This window comes from Panthera tigris, chromosome A2 (assembly GCF_018350195.1).
Source record: "Panthera tigris isolate Pti1 chromosome A2, P.tigris_Pti1_mat1.1, whole genome shotgun sequence".
Taxonomy (NCBI): Eukaryota; Metazoa; Chordata; class Mammalia; order Carnivora; family Felidae; genus Panthera; species Panthera tigris.
Window position 1 is genome coordinate 121,057,044 of NC_056661.1, and position 25,509 is coordinate 121,082,552.

General features: G+C 54.8%; 1 protein-coding gene across 1 annotated transcript in view; it reads left to right on the forward strand.

Moving 5' to 3' along the window:
- The window catches only part of MINDY4 (MINDY lysine 48 deubiquitinase 4), a 109,206-nt gene that overhangs the window by 67,220 nt on the left and 16,477 nt on the right, over nt 1–25,509 (forward strand). Inside the window, exons 10-15 of the mRNA XM_042969335.1 lie at nt 873–974; nt 2,793–2,856; nt 3,926–3,991; nt 9,463–9,530; nt 21,981–22,044; nt 25,131–25,292. Coding sequence (XP_042825269.1) covers nt 873–974; nt 2,793–2,856; nt 3,926–3,991; nt 9,463–9,530; nt 21,981–22,044; nt 25,131–25,292 — 526 coding nt within the window. The remainder of the gene's footprint in view (nt 1–872; nt 975–2,792; nt 2,857–3,925; nt 3,992–9,462; nt 9,531–21,980; nt 22,045–25,130; nt 25,293–25,509) is intronic.

A 25,509-nucleotide genomic window follows, 5' to 3' on the forward strand; every position in this document is an offset into this window, starting at 1 on the left:
GCCTTGCCACTTCCTGCCTTCCTCTGCCTCCCTGGTACGCCAGAGTTCTGGGGCGTTTCATCCTTAGCCACCACCTCTGCCCTTCCCCATCATCTCTTTGGGGAATCTTAGCCACTCAAAGTGCTGAGGACTCCTTACATACTGGTGGTTCATAAACTTATACTCAGTGCCAGCTGCTGTCCTGGGCTTTAGATGGGTCAGATAGCTTCACCTGGGGGTCCCATGGGCACCTCCAGCTGCTCCCCCAGTTCTCCTCTCTGCCTGTATTCCTCATTTCAGTGAACAGCACCACTGTGCACTCACGAAAGCCCCAGAGATTACCCTGAATCCTTCCTCTCCCACATCCCACGCCCTAGAGCTAACCAGCAAGGCAGGCTGCTCTCCCCTCTGTACCCATGACCTCCTTTCCTGTGGCTCGTGGGAGTGAAGGGCACCTGCTTGCACAAACCATTGTCTCCACGGGCCTGGATATTGGGACTGGTCAAGGCTGGGTCAGGGCAGTACCAGACCTTTGCCAGGGATGGCTACCTTTCCTCGGAGTGGCGGTAGTTCCAGAATGCCTTCAGCTCAGCCTCCTGGGCTCTGTCAGAACACACCGCACTGGCATACACATACCTCGGGCCCTGCCAAGCCTCCAGGGTCCCCTTTGCTCCCTGGGCTGTTTCCTCAGCCTGCTCCTCCTCCAGCCCCACCCGGGGCCCGTCCCCCAGGGCTCTTCCCTTGGCCCTCATCTGAGGAGGCCCTGCTGGGAGTCCCTGAGCTCTGGGGCCCTCTGTGTGGCAGAGGAAGGAATAGGCTATCTGCTACAGGGCTACGCGGTCCCTGGCTTGTGTCCCTACTGGCATAAACACGTTCTCTTTTTTCCTCCTCAGGCCGCTGCAGCCTTCCAATGCTCACAGGACCCACTGCCTCGCCCTGGCCATTGCGGACATTGTGTGGCGGGCCGGGGGCCATCAGAGAGCCGTGGTCACACTGTAAGTGCTTCTCAGGGCCTTGTCACTACCACTCACATGGGGCACGGCTGCAGGCAAGCTGGCTGTGTGCTTTCCTGTCCTTGGGGAAATTGTCTTTCCAACAGGCTGTCTGTGCGTCCTCCTGGGTGCCTGTCATGTGCCCCATGCCAGTGTGAGCCCAGAGAGGCAGCCCCACACTTGGGAGAGGTCTGGAGGGGTCTCCATGCAGCTCCATTCTCCTCTCTGCCGGGGGTCGCATCTGTCTCGCCTTCCTCCCTGGGGAGCTTTGGGGGACACAACCCTCTGGCCTAGGCAGCCTACTCCCCTCTGTGTTTCTGACCCCGTGTCCTTGGCAAACAGCCTCTCGGTAACCAGTCACCCTCTGATTCATACCGCTCTCCTAGTCCCAAAGCATGCTCCTGTCCACTTTGTCACCTGGACCCCTGTTCCACTGAGGAAGAGACTTACCCCCACTGCCTCCATCCTCCCGCAGGTGGAGGACGCCATCCATGTAGTCCACATGGGCTGCTCTTCAGTCTGGCCCTTCACAGCGGGAGCATCACTCCATCCCAGGCCTGTGGCTAAGCTTTAGTAAAAAGGATGCCTTTGGGGGCCAAAGATTACACTCTGGTGGGGTAGAATTGTCTGTAGAGCACACTGCTAAAGAGAGAGTACTCCCGGGCACCTGGGTGGGTCAGTTGGTTAAGTGGTGGGCTTTGGCTCAAGTCTAGATCTTGTGGTTCGTGAGTTCAAGCCCTGCTGATAGCTTGGAGCTTGGAGCCTGCTTCAGATTCTGTGTCTCCCTCTCTCCTTCTACCCCTCTCCCTCTCATGCTCGCTCTCTCTCTCTCTCTCTCTCTCTCAAAAAAAAAAAAAAATTGAAAAAAAATTAAAGAGAAGGGGCTCCAGAAGCTAACTCCTGTTGCTTATTGGCTGTGTGGCTTTGGACAATTGACTCAACCTCTCTGCACTTCATCTGTTTACTCATCTGGCAAATGGGGATGATAGTAATGATTATTTGGTAGAGTGACTGTGAGAATTAAATAAGTTGTATGTAATAAGTGACTATATTACCAGTTTAATCATTTACCCACATGAATACATAGTGCATAATAAATGTGAAGTACTTAGGACAATGTCTGGCACATACTAAGTACCATCTCAGTGTTGGGTATTATTGTTGTTCCTGTCGAGTGCTTGTCCTTGGTACTCATGTCCCAGTTAACGGATTAGCCCTGGCCCTTAGGATCTGCATGGCAGTGCTGAAAGCAGATGGGACAAAAATTCAATTTCTCCCTGTTTTATGGATTAGAAAACAGGAGCCCAGAGAGGGGCAGTGGCTAGTCCCAGCCCAGGCAGCAGGCTAATGACCCAGTGGGCCCCAAACCCCACTTTTAGTGCACGCCTTCCTGGGCTGCACACGCAGGGCGTTGTGTAAATGGACGTGGGGTTAGGGTGGGAAGCCTCAGGCCAGAGGCTGAAATTCCTCCCAGCCCTGAAAATGAAGGACAAGTCAGCATTCCTCAGTCTGGAAATCTATTTGTCAGTTGTGGGTGAGAGGCAGGCTTCCTCCTGCCAGGACTTGGGTTTGGTTACCCTAAGCTCTCCTCCTGCCGTCTTTTTTCCATTCCTTTTCCCACCCCCACTAGTGGAGTTCTTTGGACCCAGCCTAGTGGGTGAGTACAAAGTGGGGGAGAAACGAGAAACCCTTGGTCCCGTTCTTTCCTCTGGAGCCACCTTTTTATTTGTCCTCATTTAATGGCACATGTGGTTTCACCCTGGCTCAAGGGCATGTCTTCTCCCCATGCAGAGGACTCATGCATCTCCCTTTCCTTTTTAGGGCTTCAGGAACACAGCATTTCAGTCCAGCAGGGAAATACAAAGCAGATGGAGTCTTAGAAACAGTACGGCTTTCTGGAAAATTATCACGCAACCTTTGGCTTTGTGTGGGGACGGTCTCCTTTCATATAAGTAAATCCTCCCTCAGCTGGGGATGGGCCAGCCCTTCCTGCAGCCCAGGCTAGCAGATCCTCCACTTGGGATTGGGGTGGGGGCAGAGGTAGGGGCTCGGGGGTGGGCTCTCGCCAGGACTGGCTTTATGGCCAAGAGGCCAACAGGCGCCCTGTCACAGAGAAGAGCAGGCCATACGTAACGCCTTCTGGCCGGACCGCAGCCCTCTCTGTCCCTCTGTGTCTCTTCAGCATCCTCTCTGGGGTTGTTGCGAGAGGGCAGTGGGGTGGTATGGAGAGGGAGGAGGGTTCGAGGGTGGGGAAGAGCTTGTGCGGGACAGAGCACTGGCCATAAAGCCAGACCTGGTGTGACCTAGTAAGGGAAAGAAATGAGAGACGTGAGAATACAAAGTGACGTTTTCCACGAGTGGACCTCCTCTGCACTGAGGACTTTTTGTTTTACCTAGTTTGCTTCATTTGACCTGAGTCTGGGCACATGTGGCCCCGGGATCCTAACTGGGGGCCTCACCTGGTGGGTGTTTTCTCTACAAATGGCTTTTTCCTATCCTGCCTGAGAAAGCAAAGGAGACTCATACCCGCAGCTTCCCGCCAAACTCAGGACACTGCCTGCTGGGCTTAGAGCTGGGTGGGTCTCTCGCCCCGGCTCCCCTGCACCCCCAGGTGCTTCTCAGATCCCACTTGTCAGTGGGGGGCAGGCACAATGTGGGCTCCTTTGCTTTGGCTCCGCAACACCTCCATTCCAGGGCTCTGTAGGCCTGGTGTGGCTGGCAGGGCGGAATTCACCCCTGAGACCCCAGCTGGGCCCTGTCAGCCTTTTAAGTTGCACACGGGTCTGGGCCTGTGTGCCTTCCCGCCCCAGCTCTCAAGGTCACCCGTCTGACTACAGGGACATTTCCTAGTGGGTTTTGTAGCTGCTGAAGCTGGGGTGGTGGGAGATAATCCAGGACGTGGAACCATCGGTGGGGGCTTGGGCGGCTCACCCTGGGGGTCTGTGTCTCCTCAGCTCACACTGCACAGTTTGACCTGCTATGAGGAGCTGGTGACTTTTCTTCAACAAAGCATCCATCAGGTATGAATAGTGGTTTATTTGGGGGGATGTGCATGGTAGAGCTGTCTGCTTTCTTTATGGAGACCCTGCTCAATATATCCCGGCTGGGTGGGGCCTCCAGCACCCTGTCTGCTGGTGGAGATCTGTGCCCCCACCCCTTGCTGTGAGATGGGGCGGAACACATCCAGGGCCTGAACAGCACAAAGTACCGTGGGAATTCAGGGCTGTAGCCTCACTGGTTTTGTGGAGGAAGGAGCCCAAGCCTCCCTGGTAAAGGACATGATTACTGGAGCCTTCTGCCTGGGTTCCAATCCAGGTAACACCCCTTGCTTAGTAGCTCTGTAGCCTTGGGCAACTTATTTAGCCTCCCTGTGCCTCAGTTTCCTCATCTGTAAAATGGGGCTGATAAAAACGGTGCTCAGAACTAGCGTGCCTGGCTCAGTGTGGTCAGTGATTTTAGCTTTTGTTGTTGATATAATGGTCACCGCTATCACGATTATTTAAGGTAACCTTGAGACTGGTAAGTTGTAGACACGTAGAAATGAGGGGGAAGCATTACAGAGGCAGGGTGCAGCATGAGCCAAGGCCAAAAGATGACCTCTGAGATTCCCAACTGCAAGGTCTCATCTTCTGACGTCTGTGTGTCAGGGTGGAAGGAAAGAAACAGCGCTGAGCCCTTCTCTCCTGGTGTGCAAGCAAATGGTCTATGCCTCTTCGCCTTTCTTTCAGCCTTCTGGGCTGTGGGATGAGCTCTTTTAGGCTCCCAAGAAGGCGACTTTGCCTAGAGATTTGCTGGCGAGCCCGGGTGGTGGGACTGGACATTCTGCTGTCTTACTATATCTCCTGTTCCCTGAAGGCGCTGTGTATCTGGGCGGAGCCAGGGAAGAGTGGTCACAGACGCTGCTTGGGTAGGAAAATGGGGCCTGTCCTGAGACCACTGCGAGGCAGGTGTGCAGTCACCAAGGTGCTGACTCTTCAGAAACTTTCTGCCTGAGAGCTGTTGCCCAGAGATGATTCATTCCAAGGAGCCTGGCCCGTGTCCTCAGCTTAGGACGCTGTCTTTCTGCACTGACCGTTCCGCCTGGCCTTTCTGGGAGGTGCAAGAGAGGGGCTCTGGCACGGGAGGGGTCCTGGCCTAGACTGGCTGCCACCTGCTCCCTGTTTCTGGCTCTCTCTGGTTCTTCACGGACATAACCCAGGGGGCTGTCTGCCGATGCAGTGCACTTCCCAGCTGGTGCACACAGCTGTAGGGATCCTGGAGCAGGGACCTGAGGGCCCCTGCTAGCTTATTCCTCAGCCACATGGGGCCCTTGGGAAAGTCACTGGGCCTTAGTTGCCTCATCTAGAAAATGGAAGATGGAGCAGTTAGCAGGTAACTTCCAGCTCGTTACTGTCCAGTGGTGGTTTTTAAAGAAGAAACTTAAATGCATGGACAAGAATGCCTTCTAAATTAAGCATCAGGCAATCTAAATAAGCAGAAAGGATTCTACTCTTTTTTTTTATTTTTTATTAAAAAAAAATTTTTTTTTAACGTTTATTTATTTTTGAGACAGAGACAGAGCATGAATAGGGGAGGGTCAGAGAGAGGGAGACACAGAATCTGAAACAGGCTCCAGGCTCTGAGCGGTCAACACAGAGCCTGACGCGGGACTCAAACTCACAGACCGCGAGATCATGACCTGAGCCTTAGTTGGCCGCTTAACCGACTGAGCCACCCAGGCGCCCCAAGGATTCTACTCTTAAATGTACTCAGAGTGCTGTGAGGATACAGCAGTGCGTCCAAAAGATGAGCAAAGCCTAATCGCCTCCGTGCATGTGATTTGACCAGGGAGGCAGGCCCCCGGGCTCCTGTGTTCACACCATCGGGTGAAGCGGAGCGTGGAGCCACCGGTGCCAGGAGAGGGAGGTGCCCTGGAGGCTTCGAGGGGGCAAAGGAGAGCCCTTGGGAAATAGCTCAGATGCTCCTGGGGCCTGTCACCGCCCACTGATGGCCCTGGGGTGATGCCTCAGCACCAAGGTTTTCTGCATCTTCGTCTATGAAATGAGGCCTTTCTCCTCCCTCTGTCTGTACCCTGGGGTTTCTGTGAAGCCCAAGCAAGACAGTGACTTTGGAAGAGGTTCAGAGGGTGGGCCTGTGCTGAGGAGGGGCTGCCTTCTTTCTGTCATTCTTCTGGATCCAGAGTGGCTCCCCCTCCTCACTTGGCTTTGGTCCCTGTGTACCAGTGGTCAGTATTTGGCCCTCCTCACCCTGGAAGGTGGTGCCTTCCCCCACAGTGTAATTATGTTTTTTCTGGAAGCCGTTGAGCTGCCTCAGCACTACCCTCACCAAATTCATTTTTCATGGCCTGGGCCTAAGAGGGGTTCCTCGTGCCAGGCCTGGAAACGAACACTGAACCATCGCTGCCCAAAATAAATAGCCTCCTTGCTGTGTTTTCATTACCGCTCACCCTCGGGTGAGATGTCTGGCCGCCCCCTGCGAGCTGGGCGAGCCTCCGCCCCTGCCTCCTTTTGGGGTTCTTTGGTGGGCTTCGATCTCCCCAGGGCCAGAGCAGCGCTGGAGGATGGCCCCTTCTTCCCAAATGGCACCATACATTTTTCCGGACCCTAACGGCAGTTTCGGGCCCAATTGCCCATCCGGAGAGCTCTCCTTTCAATGCAGGCACCTTGCCCTGTGGCCTCCCATGTCTTGGCAGCTTGGATTTGATGAGATAATTTTAGTAAATTTTTTTTTAATGTTTTTTTTATTTTTTAACAAAATGGAATATTGGTGCCATTCAGTCATGTTCTGGTTGGGGCCAGAAGCCCCAGGCAGGCATCTTTTCTCCCTGCTAGCCAGTCTGCACAGAGGGGCACATCCAGAGCTCATGGGAAGCTCCCCTTGAGGCTGTTCCAAGGACTGTGGAAAATGCTGGCCCACATAGTACTGACCGTTCTCCATGTTTATGCAGACTTGGGGTGCACAGCAGGCTTCTGTGTCCCCTGGTTCATTGCAGCCCTGCAGCTGCAGGTGTGGCTGAGGGGGAAGCAGACAGAGAGGGTGCCATGGCTCCCCCAACACCATGGGTGGGTCCATGGCAGCAGTTGGTTGGGGAAGCAGAGACAGAGAGCTTTGTCACTCCCCGAGGCAACATGCAGGTCAGTAGCAGAGCTGTGACCAGAGCGCCGGCCCTCCTGAGCCCATGTCCTGCTGTACAAGGGCATCAGCATTACCCTTTGCAGTCATCAGAGCATGTCCACAGCTGTGGTCTCCTAGAATGTGCACCAGAGCCCAAGGAAATACGCAAAGTAGGGATTCATCATCCTCGTTTTGCAAATGGAGAAACTGAGGAGAGCAGAAGTTAAGTGACTGGTTTGAGATCAGAGAATTACAATGAGGTTGATATAAGATTGTTGTTGATTTATTTGTTCCATTTCTATATCCCCCCCCCCACCAAAATATTTTGTTACTTATGAATTTCTAGAAAAAAAGTTAATTATAAAAAGATGATGTTCTTGGGGCTTTTCTATGCTCCAACCATAGTAAATCTGCCCTCTCTTGCCTTTGAGCCTTTGCACTTGCTGTTCATCTTGCCTGGAACAGCATTCCCTCTCTTCTGCTTGTTTCTTGTCCTTTGGGTTTGGATATCACTTCCTCCTGAAAGCTTTCCTTTGCATTCCTTCCTTCCCTAAATCCTTAGTCTGCTTGAAGGCCCTTTCTGTGTGTTTGCAGAGCACCTTGTATTTCCCCCCTCCTTTTCAAGTTGCTTCTTGTTCTTTCTTCCCTGAGTTACTTCCCGCAAAGGCAGATCCGCGTCCACCTTGTTCACAAGCATAGCCTTATCAGGGAGCCTCCTCGTGGCACGAAAGTTCACACAGCAATTTTTTATTTATTTTTATTTTTTATTAAAAATTTTTTTAACATTTATTTATTTTTGAGAGACAGAGAGAGACAGAGCACGAGTAGGGGAGGGGCAGAGAGAGAGGGAGACACAGAGTCTGAAGCAGGCTCCAGGCTCCGAGCTGTCAGCACAGAGCCTGATGGGGGGCTCGAACCCACGAACTGTGAGATCGTGACCTGAGCCGAGGTCGGCTGCTTAACTGACTGAGCCACCCAGGTGCCCCACACAATAATTTTTTAGATGACAAATTGAGTTGCAGTATGGAAATGAAGACTGTATTTTGAAGGAAAGAAAAGATAATTTTATCAGAAGCTTGAGCTGAAATAATTACCGCAGCTGAATACCCTACTTGGCTCTGAGCTTCCTGGCAACCAGGGAACAATGGAAAGGGGATTGACGATATCATTCTTATTGTTTCAGCAACACAAATGTGTTTGAGGGTCTCGTTTCAAGTCCAAAAAGAAACTGACCACACATAAGGAACACTGACCATCATAAGGCAGTGTCTTCATCCACAACGCACTAGAAGTGGTGTCATCCCGAGAGGGGGGATATGTAAGGTCTTCACACAGTTGCAGCTGGGGGATGGCGTTTCTCTAGGGCGTCAGCGTGACGTAGCCCTTCGCAGGAGGCTACTGGACAGGTGGGCAGTGCAGAGCCAGCACCATACTAACAGCCCACATGGGTGGCAGGCCCCGTCCTACGGGCTTTATAAGGATGATCTCACTTAATCGTCACAACACCCTGATGAGAGTAGGTCCTGGTATAATTATCCTTGTTTCACAGGTGAGAAGACTGGGGACAAGGAAGTTAAGAACTGTCCCCATGATCACAGAGCTAGGAGTGGCACAGCCAGGATTTAAACCCAGGCAGCCAGGCTCTAGGCTGTGGGCTCTAACCCAGGATTGGGACCGGGGGGAGATAAATGAGGTGCTCCCCTTGGGTAAAAAATTCAAGGAGGTACCAAAATCCTCAATAATCAGTATCAATAATATTTTTTAAATATCAAAATTAATCCACAAAAAACAAAACAAAACCATGATGAACAAAATACCAAAAATTTTTGCAAGACAGGACCTGTCCTTGTACTTGAACGGCTTGGGTCACTCAGCCATCCTGACCCTGACTCTGCCCCACACCTGCCCCCTGCCGCTCTTAACACAGTGCAGGTCTTTGGAGTAAGGGATTCAGAATCAAATAGAGCCTGCTGGAATCCCCCTGGGCTGTGTAGCAGCTGTGTGAGCTCGGGCCAATTGCTCGGTATCTGACCCATTTCCTTGTGTGGCAGAGGGCAGTATTAACACTACCGTAAAGCACAGGCCTGTGACAAACACTTGCATGGTAAGGGAGGCTGCCCCGGCTGCTGTATTGTGAACTTCCGGGACTCGGTCGTCATTGGTATGCACCTTGGCGGCCACTGTGTCTGCCCCCATTGTCACTCAGGCTGGTGTGCTCCCCATCGTTTAGGGGGCCTGCCATGGAGCCACCTGGTGACCTCTGGGACCCGGCTGGGGCAGCTGGCTCAGGGTCAGGCTGCTCCCTAGGTGTGGCCCCTGAGGAGGTGAGAAGAGGGTGCAGACTTGGTGGGTGTTCATTCCTTTCTCCTCTTCCCAGTTTGAAGCGGGTCCCTACGGATGCATCCTGCTCGCCCTGTCTGCCATCCTGTCCAGGTCCACGGAGCTGTGAGTGTCTTCCTCCCTCAAACCCCCAGGCAGGGCTTGTCTGTCTTGTTCGCTGCTGCCTCACCCCCACCCCCGAGAAGCCCAGGACCATGCTTGGTGCATAGCAGGCATGTCGTGAGCATAGTCAAGAGGATGAAGGAAATAGTAGAACAGGGGATGGTCGGCTGGTGGAGGAGAGAGAGCAGTTATATGCTACGTACATGTGTGTTCAGAGCTACCTTCTAGGTCTCCCCACGTGTGCTGGGGCTGCCTGGAGGGACTCCCACCCAAACAGCTAACAGTGCTGCTGGGTCCCCCATAGGACTGCGGTGGGCACATACTTCAGCACATGTGGACTCCCCTGGGACGTGGATGGGGATGGGCAGTTGAGACGGAGGTCTGGGAAAGGACCGAGGGCCTCCATGAACTCAGGACGGGGCTCACCGTAGGCCGTGGCAGTCTGAAAGCTGCAAGGTCTGGGTCCAGGGCCAGCCCTGAGGATACAGGTAGGTGGGTACCCGGGGGCCCTGGAAGTGGAGGACTTCAGTTCTGTGTACCCTTATCAAATGTGGCCGCCCGGCTGCCCGAGAGCTGGAGTTTCTCCATCATGTCCATTCTCCATGAGCTTTCTAGACCTCTAATCCGTATTTGTCATCTGTGCATTATGTCACCAGGGAGGGGAGCAGATTAACAGCACATTAACAGTTTTGTAAAGTACAATCGATTACTCCTTCCTTTTCCAAGTAGCGAGCAGACTCCAGAGGCCATGAAGACCCAGGGAATGAATTTTCATTTTGTGGGGTGCTTGCTGTGGGGCATGATTTGGGAACAACCCCATGCAGGTGGGCCTTGGGGAGTGGAGAGGTAGAAAGAGTAGCCATGTGGTGCCCAGGCTGGGGAGGCCCTGGCAGAAGGAGACACTTGCTCCTGGTGCCCGGGCCGGGCCAGGGCCTGTCCCATGCCCTGTAGGCTCTGGCTTGGGTAGGAGGAGGACGCGGGGGCTCTGTGGCCTCATGCTGCCGGCCTGCCTGCTGCTTGCTGCTACTGACCTTATTAAATGTGGTGCACACACAGATTTTCTAATGGCATTTTTCTTCTAATCCTGCCATAATGATACGATTCATTCTTGGCCCGGGCTCACGTGCACCAGAGACCATAAGCCACACTGTCTTCTCCCCAGGCGCAAGTTTGCTAATCCCTGCCTGACCACGTTGGGTGGGGGTCTCTGGGTATGTGGTTGAGACCCCTGAGCTACCTGAGGGGAAGCTGGGCTCTCAGGAGGCCCATGCCTGGTGACATCTGGCTGTGTGATCTCCTGGGTCTCAGTCTCTCCACCTGTACAGGGAACCATCCGGCTCTGAAGGTCTAGGACTCTGTGATCAGAGTGTCTCTGCTCTGGTCACTGGGGCAGCTGCTAACGGTCTTGCTCACCAGCCTGGGTGTGCTCCTGCAGGGAGTGGCTCTGGAGGCCTTCTCCATGTGCACGGGCCTTCACCCCCCATAGCCAGGCTACTCTTCATGTTGTCCAGAGCGGGAGGACTTGGGCTGTGTCTGTCCCCTCCCCGCCCAGGCTCTGGCTCCTTGGGGGCATCTGTGTGAGGCATGGCTGCCCTGCTGGACCTGCATGGCCTCATGCTACCAGGCCTGACATCTCAGCTCTGCCACGTCCCTCCTGTCCACTGCACACATGTACACATGCAGATGCACACACACATAGATACACAGAGATACAGACACAGAGACACACGGATGCACACAGACACATGCACACATATAGATATACACAGACATATACACACACAGATATATATACATATACACACACAGAGATGCACAGAGATACACAGACACATACACACAGATATACATACATATGCACACAGACACACACAGGCACAGAGACCCATAAGATCCGTCTGGAGTCCCCTCCTTCCCCTTGCTCTCAGGGCAGAGGAAGGAGTAAAAGTATGTTGAGACCATCTCCCTCCCACTCAGGGCTCCTGAGGACCTTCCCTGGTAGAGATCTGCTTTAGCGTTGGACCCGGCAGGCACTGGGGGGGGGCTCGTCTTATCCTGGGCCTCCCCTTCCCTTCCAAGAAGACGGCGTGGAAGATATTCTCAGCAGCAGCAGCAGCAGCAGGAACGATGGTGACCGACACCTAGTAAGCTTCCTGTGTGCCCAATCCTTTGCTGCAACATGTTACACAGCACACTTGTTTCCCGCCCCTGGCAGCCCTGTTCGGTGGCACTAATGATTCCCGTCAGCATCGCTGTCTTTCGGGTGAAGAAACGAGACCTGCCCCAAGCTCACACAGCTTAGCCCAGACAGCCTGGGCCCGGACAGGACTCTTTGGGTTTTCTGTTTAAGGAACTTGGGAGTCAAACAGACTTGATTTCAGGCCTGACTCTATACTCCTTTGCACCTGAGTTTCTCACTCTCTGAAAGGGGGATGCTAATTCCTGCTTCACGAGATTAAATAAAGATTTATATGTTGAGCGCTTGGCTCGGCTCCCGGTGGGTAGCCCGCTCCGATGACGGCCGCTGCTGGCGTGGTCCTGTCACAGCTGTGCTCAGAGGCATCTCGTGCCCCATCCTGTCCGTCTTGCCCTCAGTCTTGGCCCCGTGCCTGGTGGTGCAGACATGGCCGCAGGGAGGCCCTGCGAGTGGTGATGGGTCCACCTGCGGTGGTGCCCACCCTGGCAGGCACTTCCTGAGCTGCCCGGGGCCTCCCTGGGTGCTGTGTGCTGTTGCTCAGAGCGGGCAAGAGAAGTGGAGGCGGGAGAACCAGTCCCTGCCTGGGAGGGTGCCAGCCAAAGATGTGCTCAAGAAGACACTCGGCTGTCTCTTATCTGTTCAAGCTTAAAACCGCTTTTAGAGAGACTGTCTGAGGGCTTCGGGGGGGGAGTGGGGCAGGCTTTGGGTACAGGGCTGCTGGCGACATCATGGAGTGGAGCTGGCCATTCCTTCCCGCCGTCTGGGACTTCCTAAAAGGGGTGGCAAGTGTATGGAGGAAAGACAGGACTGATGGTGAGGAGGAGAAGAGCCCCTCGAAATGGTGCCCAGATCCTGTGAGAGAGTCACGCTGACATTATTTGAAATAGCACGTTAGCATTGCTGGCATTTTCTGGGCTCCTCTGAAGAAGCTGTTAGAAGGGGGAGCTCCTGCATTGGTCTAGGCCCCTTACGTCTCAGTCACACGCTCCAGCGGTGCTTCTGCGGCTCCCCAAGCCTCTGATCCCCGTTCTCAGGAGGGTTGCCACACCTGGCTGGAGGTTTGCTGGGATTCACTTAGCACTGATAACGGTCCTGGGATTGTGAAAGGCCACCCCATCCTGGCCTGCCGCAGGGGCTAGCAACTTGCAAAGGCCTTTCTCTGTGGACCCTTGGGCACACGGGGGCGGATGTCATCCAGCACGGGCTCCATTTATCAGGCTGAGCTGACAGGCTTGTCCCGGGTGGCCCAGTGGGTGACGGCTCCCATGACAGCATCCCACTCATTGGTTGCTGATGTAGCTTCGGAACACCTGAGACCCCACCTCTGCTCTGTTGCCAGCATGTTTATGGCTGACCCAGCCTGTGCCTTAGGCCTCGGGGGGCAACTAGAGCCGCTTAAATTCTTTCTATTGTGAGCCTGACATCTGACTGTTTTCCAAATACACCGTATCCCCAGGCTCACTATGAAAAGCAGATGTAGCCAGGACTGTTTTGAGTAGAGCCCGGGGGAGGTAGGGTGAAGGGGGTGGGGAGGCGGAGACCCCTGCCTGCCCCTCCCAGTCTCCAGCCTGGCCCCAGGAGACCCCTGTTTGGAGAAGCCCCAGCTCTGCATACAAAGCTTAACAGCCGTAGGACCAGACCATCCCCGAGGGCCTTCCTGCTCTGGGGTTCAGATTCAGCATTGCCAAACCCTTTGATGCCATTTCAGGGTGATCTGTTATCACTTTGGGTAGTTGAAAACCTGTCCTGGTAGCCCAGACAGGGCAGTCTCTCAGATCACATGCTGTGCAGCTGAGGAGGAGTGGAGTGTGGGGCTGGGAATCACCCACTCTTTACAAACACAGTGTGCATTCGTGGTCCTGTGTGTGTGCATGAGGGCTCTGTGAGGTTGTGGGGCTGGGTGTGAGGTGATGTGGGTGCTGGTGGCTATGAAGGTCACACGGCCGCCCCTCCCTCCTAGCAAGGGTCTCAGACTCATGCCTGATGTCCAGGGACAGGCCTTGCACCCAAGTCAGTGCCTTCTGTCCATGGGCTGTTGCCAGCTCTGGGTGGGGCCAGGGTGAGGGCACCAAGGGCAGATGTACACGCAGCCTGGCACAGCCTGGTCACTTCTCCGTCAGAGGCTGAAAGAATAGTAGCGAAGCTGGCCTTTGAGTTTTGTTTACCAGGGCTCACTGCAAAACTCTGTGAAGGTTTTATTTTTTTCCACTTGATTTCAAGCCATCTGTTTTCCTTCCTAAGATCTTGAGTTGCTTACAGTAAATTTGTACAGGCTTTCATGCTTACCTAGCTCCACTGCTTTCCAAACCACACAGCCTAGAACTTTCCCCAGCATGCTCTCACGAGTCCCAAAGATGCTCAGGGCCCTGGGGTCCTGGCTGGCTCAGAGCCAGACCTGCACAGTGCGGTGTGAGGGTGCTCCGGCCCCCAGGGAGCCAGCAGTGAGCCAGGGCCTGGCATAGGGGAGGGCCCCGGAGATACCCACTGGGTGGCTTAGGCTTGGATGGTGGTGGGGGGAACAACTGTGAAGAGACCCTTTTCATGCCTCAGACCCTTGGCATTCGCTACAGGGGCAACTTGGGCCGTCCAAAGGCAGTCTTGGAAGTCCAAAATAGGCAGTAGTTTGTCATGTGCTAAAGTAATTTTTAACAGCGCCAGCCGGGCATCACGGTGAGGGGTAGCAGCCACACCATGGTGGCTTTGTTGCTCTTTGTAACTTTCTCCAGGAGAGGAAAAATAACAGCACCTTTTCTTTCTTTGTGGAAATAGCCCTGAAATGAAAGCCAACCGTGAGTGTTGGTAATGCAAAGGCGAGTGATGGAAACTTGATTCTTAGCCAGTGTAAGCAGAAAACAGCGCTGCTAATTGATTCATATCAAAAGCCCAGGGCTTTAAGAGTAGCTGGATCCAGGAACCAGACGGTGTCTTTGGGACATCGCGTCCCTCCTTCTGTCCTGTCACACTTCTTCCCTCTGTCTTGTCTGTGTCCTCAGGAGGGCCCTGCTGTGTGGTGGGCTCTGGTGGGCCCAGCGGAGAGGAGGCCCTCTCCCCAGCACTCCTCAGCCCTGCCGGCAGCCATGACCCCATTCCTGACACCTATGGTGGCTGGGCCTGGGCTCTATCCGTCATGGGGGCCCAGAAGGCAGGCAGAACCCACAGAGGTGTACCACGCTGGCTGGGAAAGGGATGCACTGGATTTGGGGAAGTGTCAAGGGACAGGAGGGAAGATGTGAGTTTGGGGGCGGGTCAGACCTGGGCTTTAATGGAGGCCCCCACTGGTTCCTCTCAGAAATGAAGAAAAGAAAGGACAACGTTTCCAGATCCAGTGGAACTCACTGAGTCAGAGACCACCTTCGCAGTGGGTGGGCTTGTGGCATAAGGATTTGAGCAGTGGGCTATTCTTGTTGAGAATCCCAGGCTTGGTGGTCCCAGATGTGCTATTGTGATGGGAGGGGGTAGATGGGATACTTCTGGACTCCTGGACTCCTCCAGCCCAGAATAATGTACTGCACACAGAACCACCCAGACCAGGCGTCCCGACCTCACACAGTTAGCAACTGCTCTGTGCACCTTGAACAAAGCCCTTGGCCTCCCTCACCTGGGTCTCCCACATGCAGCATGAGAGACCTGACATGGTGGCTAAGGGCCCTGCCTACCCGACATGCCAACATCTTTTGCATATAAGCTAGGGAACAGGAGGAGAGGGACTTCCTCATCGAACTCCAAGTCAGCTTAACCTTGATTCAGATTAGGGCAGAGGCCATGCTAGTGAGCTCTTTCAGCACATGTGTCTGAAGAGGCCAAGGTGATGCGCGGCAGATAGACCCAAAGGGCTGTGGGTACATTTGTCGTTGGAAATAGGAGACCCTCCACTCAGATCCCACTTCCTTACACTGACCCTCCTTCCTCTCTCTGGCCACCTGCTCCTGTGTCCCCTCCATAGTGGACCAGAGCCGTGTCCTGTAGATCTCACTGGCTCCCTCTGGGGGCCCTGTGAAGCCCTCTCGCCACATAGAAGGCAGGGGCTAGAGACCCAGCCTCACTGGAGGTGGAGGAGAAAGAGGTCCTCATTGTCACCTTGGGCTTTTGGGGCTTGCAGTAACCCAAGGGGGCAGGCCCAGAGGCCTGAGGCCATTATCCCATTTTACAGATGTGGGAACCAAAGATCTAAGATTTTAGGGCAGGTCGGTGGCAAGCTGACACCATCCTTGAGTGTCCTGGCTTCCAGGCTAAGACCCTGTGCCCGCATCCCCATCTGGCCTGGGGGAGGAGTGACAGACACTGCCCCAGTGTGTCTGCCGACTCAGAAGGAGAAGTGGGAACCAAGACCCCCAAGTAGGCCCATACCAAACCAGAAGTGGTCCAACAGCTTCATTCTCCATTTAATTTCAACGGGCATAGTCTGGGCAAAGCAAGCCTGGTTCCAGGCTGCTAGGGTGGCAAGTCACGGCTGGTGAGTGCCAGTGGGGTGTGGCTGAGGGCAGGAGGTCTGCCCATGGGCACTGAGTCTCCCATGGCAGAGGAGGGTGACTAAGCCCAGACCCCACTGGACTTAGTGGCAGAGCTGAGAGAATGTCCTGACATTCTGTGCATCTAGCACTCCTACCCATTCACCTAAGAGCTATACCTCCATGTTCCTCAAAGGGCTTGGGTGTCCAGATAAAGAGCATGGGCCTCAGGAGGAGGGAGAAGCAATTAACTTTTTGGAAGAATCTTCTGTTCCAGGCCAACCTTGGCTGCTTGGGTGGGAAGCTTCCTTCCGCCTGCCTCTGCACATCTCCTGGGATTCAGCTTCTGGAGCCTATTCCGTCAGGGCCTTCCTTAGAGCTTCTCCTGGGACGGGTGTGGGCCAGGCTCATATAATTTAGGGCCCATTTGCTGTGCATCTGCAGAGTTAGAGCTCAATTCTGGGTGCCAGGTTGGAGGGGGGGCCAGATGGACACAACATAATCCTGGCCCTCAAAGTCCTTGCTGCCTGGAGGGACAAACCAGGCGCAGGAAAAGCATTGGCGAGTGCTCTTAGGAAAGGGCCAGCTGAGGAGAGATGGGGCACATCTGTCCTGGGACGAGGGAGCTATCTTTATGGAGGAGGTGACATTTAGCAGGGCTCTGAGGGATATGTGGGAAGGGTTTTGGCAGGCAATGAGAACAAAGCAGGCAAAGGCCAGTGGTGGGGTTTGCAGAAAACAATTGCATAAGGTCTGGTTGGAAAGGATGGTGCCAGCACGTGGGGAGAGGTCTAGTGGGTGGTGAGGCGGAAGGCAGCTTGGGAAGGGCCTGGACACCTCTGCTTTCCCTTCCTTCCGGCTCCTTTCTCTCCACCCATGCACCTTGGCCCTTCCTCTGCAGGGCCCTGCCTGGAGAGGGGAAATAACAGCCACCCCCTCCAACTTGTGGGGCTCTCTGCAGTGTGCAAGGCCCTTTTATGGCCTTGACCCTTATGGAAACAACTCTTTGATGTGCGTATTGTTGTCCCCGGCAGGGGATGACACAGAAAGCCATTTGCTGAAGGTCACACAGTGCACCTGACAGCCAGGTGTCCTGCCTCATCGCCCACTCCCTGCAGGCCTTCCTGGGAAAATAGTCAACATCCACTCTACCCAAATCCTTGTTAGATATTCGTAGCTAAATTTCGACCGCTCACAAGCCTCCATGTATTCTGGGTTCTTGGCCGCGATACGAGTAGTTGAGGTTACTGGAATCGTGACCTCTCGGTCATTGTGTTTTTAGTTGTTGTTATTATTGTTGTTATCGTAGGAAAAAGGAAGTGACATTTACCAAATGCCAGATGCTTTATATAGTTCATGTCCTTCAGTTCTCACAGCAATCTGTGGTAGAGGGAGGCACCATCCCACCCCTCCTGCTGGGGGAACCAGCCTCGGAGAGGGGACAGCCAAGAAGTGGCAGTGACTGGATTTGAATCCAGGGCCCTGACCTCAGAGCCCAGGTTCTCTTAGTTGTTCCACAGCTGCCCTTCTCCCTACTGATTTGTCCTCAAAAGTCAACAGAATTCTCAGGGGAGGGGGCGGAGTGGGGTGTGGTGGTGGCCCTGGGGCCTGGCGCCACCTTGGGGTCAGGTGGAGGGGAGGTGTCTGGCCTGACCCTCCTGAGTTAATTACCACCCATTTTAGGCTTGATGTTTTAAACATCAGAGTCATGAACCAGACAATTTCACATCCCAGAAGGTCCCTAGAGACCCCTTGTTCCAGTCCTCTGGTTTTATAAGTGAAGACACAGGCTGAGAGAGAGGCAGGGACTTGCCTGAGGTCACTCAGCCAGTCTGAGGCCGAGCTGGCCACGACTCCACCTCGCAGACATTGATTTTAGGTGAGTGGCTTTGACTATAGACTGGAACCGTGTCTCTAGGCCACTTAGACATATTTCTGCTTATTCGGAAACTTCTGTACAAGATCCTCAGGTTCACATGTTCAGATGCGTGTTGGGGAGGTTGTAGGGTGAAGGGACAAGCCATGCCCCAGTCAGGGAGGGTGGGACCAGGAGTGGGGCTTGAAGGCTCCCGGATCTGCCTGGAGCTGGCCCGCCAGGCTGACCATCCCGTGTTCCAGGCCACAGGGGACACTGTGTGACATTGGCACTGGGGACACAGTCCTGGCCTGCTGACTGCCTGTGTGACCACAAGACCGCAAGTCCCTTCTCCTTTCTGGTTCTCTAGTTTCCCCCTTAGAAAGATGGAGATGGGGGCCTTTGTTCTTCTGGCCTCATGAGGCTTCAGAGAGGATGGTGTCTTTGAGGGAGATGACAGATTCTGCAGGCTCAAGGCTCAAGCATTGTAAGCTGCTCAGTGGCAGAACCTCTGTCCCTTTGAGATGTGTGACAAGGAATGACTGGGAGGAGGCAGCAGAGCCCCAGCCCAGCTTTGGGGGCTGAATCTGGGCTGGCCTCTGTTACTAGCTCTGGTCCACTTGTGTTCTTTTGCTAGGCATCTATTTTTCCATCTGCGCAGTGCTGAGCCCGGAGGGCCCTGCCAGCCCTGGTGTCCTCTTCGTTCTGTTTCTGGGTACAGTGCATTGTCTCTGGGACCTCTCAGTGGGGGCACAGATGGGCGAAGTGGTCCTTGCTGGCATTCCCAGGAAGAGCTCTCTCTTCCCCTTCCTCCGGATACCTCTGAGGGGGGCCGTCACTCCGACCGCGGGTCCAGGGTCTTGCCCTCTGCTCCCAGAATGCTGAAGAGGTCAGTGGTAGGGCAGCTAGGGCCGAGCCCCTCCTCCTAAGGTTCCCTGCCCTGGGCAAGTCCATTCAGGCTTCTCTTACACGGTGCTTTTTGGAATCCAGAACCCAGGTAGGCTCCTCCCTGAAGGGGTCCCCAGTGGGCAACAGCCTCAGGGGGCAGACTTCATCAAGCCCTGGCTCCTCCCTGCTCCTGGCACCTGTGTCCCCAGGCTGTGCAGGATTACTTTAGGGCCCAGCATTTGTCCAGTCCTCAGGTAGCCTATGGAAGGGACAGCCTGCCTGTTAGGAATGGTTATCAATCCCACAGAAGGGCTCATCGTTGCTTGTGGCTCAGAAGCCCAGAAAGTGTGGGAACCTCAGAGTTCAGGCAGCCCCTCCTTTGATTCAGCCCCTGCTCCCAGGACACTGCATGCCTTGGACACCTGGGGGTACCCCAGAGGGGCCCCAGAGGCGAGGAGAAGGAGAAGGATGGGATGCTTTCGGAGTAGCTCAAGTATTTGGCTTCTGCCTAGAAGATGTCACTGGAAGAGAGAGCTCTGAGTCTAAACAGATGTTGGGGGCCACTGTGTTAGTTTGCTAGAGCTGCTGTAACAAAATGCCACAGCCTGGGTGGCTTAAATAGTAGGAACTCACAGCTCTGGAATCTGGAAGTTCAAGATCAAAGCGTGAGCAGGGATGGTTTCCTCTGAGGCCTCTCACCTGGGCCTGTAGGTGGCTGCCACCTTCTGTGTCCTCACATGGTGTTTTCCCTGCCAGGATGCATCCCTGGTGTCCCTCTGTGTCAAGAAGTTTCCTCTTCTTGAAAGGACACCAGTCAGATTGGGTCAGGGCCTACGATAATGGGCTCAGTGAACTTAAATCACTCCTTTAAAGGCCCTGTCTCCAAATACAGCCACATTCTCAGGTACTGGGGTCAGGGCTTCAACATATGAATTGGGGGGAGGGGGGCATGCATCTGGTGCATGCAAGTCCCTTATGTCACAGAAGGGGAGACTGAGGCTGGAGAGGAGAGGTTTGCCACCACACCGCAGGCCGGGGCTGGAACTCGGGCCTGGTGATGGCCCTGCCCTTTGAATTGCCCTGTCTCTGGGCAAAGCAGAAGCCGTTTTTCCTTTGCTCAAGGACTCCTGACACTCAGCTCTCCAGGGATTTCCCCTAGAGGGAGGTCTGGGCATCTAGATTTGCCAAAGTTGTAAATCTCTTAAGCCCTAAGCTGCTCCCTGGCGTCTCCTGAACGCCCTAATGTGAAATGCAGACGTTCCTCCCTTTCAAGCTCCGTGCTCACTCCTGAATTTCCCATCGTGTTTGCACCTAAGGATGCAATTACCATTTCCTCCCATTGTCCTTTCCGCCTGTACCCCTGTGCTCAGCTGACGCAGGCTCTCAGACCCGCTGGGTGAGCACGAGGCTGTGAGATTATGAAGATCAGACCGCTTCTGAAAGCTTCAGGCTGGCTTGGGGCCAGCGATGCTTATCGGTCCACCCAGGGCTCCTTTGAGGTTATTTTCTTCTCTTCAGAAGATGCCCGTATATGCTGCAGAGAGCATTTCCATCAATTCTTCTTCCTGAGCTAGCGCCAGTCGAGTGCTGCCCGCGGCCATTTGGCACCCCAGTCTGCTCCTTCCCGGGCCTGCTGGGCTGTCTCTGGTGGGTGAGCCTCCCTGGCCGTTCCCAGGACCCCCAGGCCTCCGTGCTTCTCCGCTGGGCCCCTACAGGGCCAACCCCAGCCCATCTGCCCATGTGGACCGCAAAGCATCCCCATTTGGCCACGGTTATTAAAAACCACAAGAAAGCGTTTTCTCCTACAAAGGTCATGGAGCTTGAGTTTCTAGACTCGTTTGGGAAAGATACAGGGGCCAGAGTGGTTTAGGTTTGTGGACTTTCGGCAGATCTTAGATTTAAAGCATAAAATTGAGACCAGGTTTCTCTTCTCTTGCACTGAAAGGGAAAACAAACATCGCGATTGCTGAGCCCTTTCCTCTGGGCGGTCTGTCTGTGGTCTCTTTGGGGTGGGGCCGGAGGAGGCAGGCCGGGCCTCGGGCACGGTGCTGGGCTGGCAGCAAGCCCCGGGGCCTGTGCAGCAGCCTCGTGTCACCCCCAGTGATGCCGTACTGGGACTTTCCATGCCTGTAAAATATAGTCATCCTTGCTTCACCGGGGACGAGGCTGAAATTAGCATCCCCGGACACGTTCCATAGATGACGGCTCCTTTCCTCTTTGCTCATCCGCGGTTCTGGTGGACAATGACAGTCTCCTGGAGGACTTAGGTGGGGGTAGGTGAAAGGAATTGTGTCCTAGTGGTGGGCTTTCTAGATGGTAGGAGAGCTTTGAGATTCATGGAGGGGTGGGGTTGCCTCCTGGTGCTGGCCCCGCGTATGACAGAGCCACTGCTGACAATGACACCTGGTTTCCAGCTCCATACAGCCCTAGAAGTCAGTTTCTTCCAGTTTGAGGGATGTGTTTCGGCCAAGGGGCTTTTCACCTCCTGCCTTTTAGGAGCCCCCTGCTAAGGGTAGAGCCACTGTGGTAACCTGGGGTCAGGGGAGCACAGGCCTCCAAGACTGGCTTCTGGGTCCTCCACCAGCTCCATAGCCCATAGCCAAGTGCCCCGGGCAAGTCAGTATTCTCAAAGCCTTGGTTTGCTCTTGGGGTTGGAGGAATAATGGTAGTATGGGGTACAGGGTCTGTGCCCAGGTGGTGGCAGTTACTGTCTCAGGACTCAAGCAGGCATTAGAGACTGTTGCTGCCACTAAACAGACTCGCAGACAGATGCCCAGAGATGGACCGGGATGTCCCTGCCCCCACTGTTAGTAAGCAAAAGTTGGGATGTGAAAGCAGACGCTGGATTCCAATTGCGGGGGCCTTTCTGCCATGTCATTCCTCTGTCGCCATTCTCCGTGTCGGCGGTGGCCCTGGTGAAGCCAGTGTGGAGGCCGCTGCCCAGAGCAGAGTGAGTGTGAACTGAGGAGTCCTGGCTTCCCCCCAGACCCGGAGCTCACCCGGTGAGGCTTGCCCAGGAGCGCCAGGCAGAGGCATCCTAATACCATCACTTCTGTGTTTTCCAGGGTTCGCCAGGACTTCGACGTCCCCACCAGCCACCTGATTGGAGCACATGGATACTGCACCCAGGTAGGGGGTGCAGTGGGGCGCCGGGCAGCTGGGTGCTTCTTTTCCTTCCTCCTCCCTTCTTTCTTTGCCCGTGCCAGCTCCCCTCCTCCCCCCCCCCCCCCCCCAAGCGTCTCTCATGTGCCAGCCTCTTTTGGGCTTCACTGTCATGGAGACCTAGAAAGGCCACTCAGTTCAGCTTCCACTTCTGGAGAGCTTGCTGCACCAGACCTGTGTGCTTGGCACTGCAGGGGGTACAAGAGGGGCTGAGGACACAGCCAGGCGCTGCATAGCCCAGAGCCCCAGCCAGAGCCCCGGGGGCACAACGGGGGCTCTGGGCCAGCTGGGGGAGATGAGGGCCATGGCACCCTTTATGTTTGCACAGGACATCGTCCTGGCAATAACCCTCCCCTCTGCAGCCTCACAAAGGGACCCTCGGGGGGCCTGATGGAGCAGGGGGTCCCTTAGCACAGTTGCTTATCATCGATCCTCCCAGATGTGCGGTGATACCAGAGAAGAGATCTGTTCGTGATCCTTTCAGTGAGCATCAGGACTGGGAGCTAGATGTTATTCCTGGCTTCCGTCTGTGCCTTTCTTGGCATGGCCAGGCCTCCGAGAGTGGCCCCCGGGCCATCGTTATATCTGCTCCTCGACGCACACGGGAATAGCATGTGTAGCACAGACAGGCTGGGCAGAATTGCTCAGGCCCAAACGAGGACCTTGTCCCGACGGTCCTGGCTCACTTGTGCCATCTCTGCAAACACCTGGGTACTGTGCAGGGGTCAGCTCCAGAGCTGCAGTTTGTGTCGGCAACCCGAGGGACTATGGGGTTGACTGATGCCCACCTTCCTAGAGAAAGGCCTCAGGGTAAGTGGCCGTCCGGGATGGTCCAGTGCCCCCTCTGGGTGCCTGCCTTCTCTGTGGGAGCTTCCCCCTCAGCAGGGAAAGAGAGATGTGATCAAGGGTGGGCACTCAAGCAGAGAGCAGAGGATGCCAGACCAGAATCTCTGGCTAGTTCTGAGCTGTGTTCACGGTTTCACACACAAATGAGCTGGGCTGATTTTCTCCCCCTCCCCGAGCCTCAGTTTCCTCATTTGTAGTATGAGGAGTTTGGATTAGATGAGTGCTTCTTAAACTCTGATGTGTATATGAGCCCCACCCCGGGAGGCTTGTTGAAGAGCGGGCTCAGATTCGATGGGTCCAGCCCGGGGTCTGAGGTTCTGAATTTCTAACAGGCTTCCCAGAGCAGATGATGCTGCTGGTCCACGGACCACACTTTGAGTAGCAAGGGACTACATGACCACTGACCTTTGCCACTGCATGATTTTGAGACTTGGGGCAGGGAGCCGTGTGTCACCCCTTTTCCCTCATTTCAAGAGGGCCTTCTGCTCTGAGGAAGGTTGGACACAGATGGGGTGCAGGGGCCTTTTACTTCTCCTTGAAAACCAGATGGGAATACTCGAACCCATCTGAAAAAGGCCGTGCCTTTCCTAGCGGCCACTGCCCCTGAGGTACAGTATCTCAGAGCAGACATTTCCTCCAAATTTTTTCTCGTTTCCTCTGCAAGGACACAATGGGGCCCCTTTGCTATCTGCCTCCAATGGGGTTCGCTCTCTGGCCATCAGAGGGGACGTCTTTTACTGCCACCAGGGCAGGGGTCTTGGTATTGACGGAGGGATTTACTAACGGGAGCGTGGCTTTTACAATTCAGGGGAAAACACTCCTGTGAACTCTTACCTCCAAAGTTTATGCTGGGAAAGGGCTATTCTGGCCGTTCCCAAGTAGCATGGGGACGGTGGCCGCCTGCTGGCCTTATAGGCACTCCAGAGCAGATAGGGTGGGTGACGCAGAGGGTCCAGCCTGCCCAGGTGCTAAGGCTGGGCTCACTCAGCTCTTTCTCCAGGGGTGCAGCAGACACTCAGCGGCCGCCCTTCTGGGATCTTTAGCAGCCAGCTGGTACCCTGAGGGTAACAAGTGAGGGGCGAGGGAAGGACACCAGGCAGGGAGCTGGAAAATGTGGACAGAAGTCCAGCGCTGTCACTAACTAGCCGTGGGGCCTGGGTAAATCCTTTCCCATCTACGAGCCCCAGTGTCCCCATTCCTCACAGGGGGTTGGACCCCTAGCTGCCTTGCTTAAGGAAGAGCGCTTCCTGCCACCTTGATGCAGGAGACACTGGCTGAAGGAGACTGCCGGAGGAACAGGGCTCCGCATGTCCCCGTTTCCCAGTTCTGGGGCCAGCGGGAATGTCGACCTGTTGGCTTTGCGGCACAAGTCGCATGGCTGCTGAACATGTGATGCCACCCTGGCGATGATGGCGGAGACAGAGCCAGAACCCAGACTGGGGCTCCTCGCCTCCACCTCTCTGCTTCTGCCGCCCTCCACTCTCCCTCCCTGCTCGAAGACCCCACCGTCACTGGTGAGATCCAGATCAGGCCTGGAGCCGAGTTACTAGTGCCTCACACCATTGTCCACTTCTTGCTGCTGATAATGGGCTCTGGTCGTGTAAGATGTTATCATTGGGGGAAGCTGGGTGAAGGGTGCACAGGAACTCTCTGTGCTGTTTTTACAAATCCTTCTGAATCTAAAGTTACTTCAAAATAAAAGAAGTTTAGGAAAAAAAAATACCATCCTTCACGACCCCACCCAAATGTGGCTTCTCCACAAAGTGGCTGTGACTCAGCCATGTGGTCCCATGTGTGCCTGGCCCTGGAGTGTGCCATGCACACGTTTTCATAGCCCCGGTCACATCCTAAATTGTGCTTCAGCCGTGCAGAGACACACCTGATCCCCGCTTAGACCGGACACCTGAGGTCATGAGCCATTCTTTCCCTCCTGACAGGACACCCCCACTCCCCTGCTGCCACCCAGAGCTGAGGACAGGGTCCTGTGCACAGCTAGCACTCAATGAAAGTCTATGGAGTTAAGATCAATGCGCTCCTAGAATCCCTCGGCTGGGGCCGCTGGCAGCTTTCCCGAGGGCTCGAGGAACTCAGTCCCAGCCCCCTGTAATTTTGGTCTCTCTCCCTCCTTGCTTGCCTTCCTCTTCCACCCCTTTTCTCTTGTTCCTGACCTCCCCTGGACAAACCCTCCCTCTTTCTTTAATCTGCAGGAACTTGTCAATCTGCTCCTGACCGGGAAAGCGGTGTCCAATGTTTTCAACGATGTGGTTGAGCTAGATTCTGGGAACGGGAACATCACACTGCTGAAAGGCATTGCTGCGCGCAGCGACATCGGATTCCTATCTCTGTTTGAGCACTACAACGTGTGCCAGGTACGGGTGGCTCAGGTCTCTGGAGACGGAAGGGCCCGGCTCCCTGGGATGGGTGAGAAGGAAAACGGCAGCTGGGGTGGGGGGGGGAGAAGTTCCACTCCAGGTCCCAGAGCTGGTCAGAGTTTGGTCCAGGCTCAATCACAGCAGGTTTGGAAAGCAGTATAGCTTCACCGCTATCGAGTATAGGCACGTAATTCACCCCCAAAGCCAGCGGATA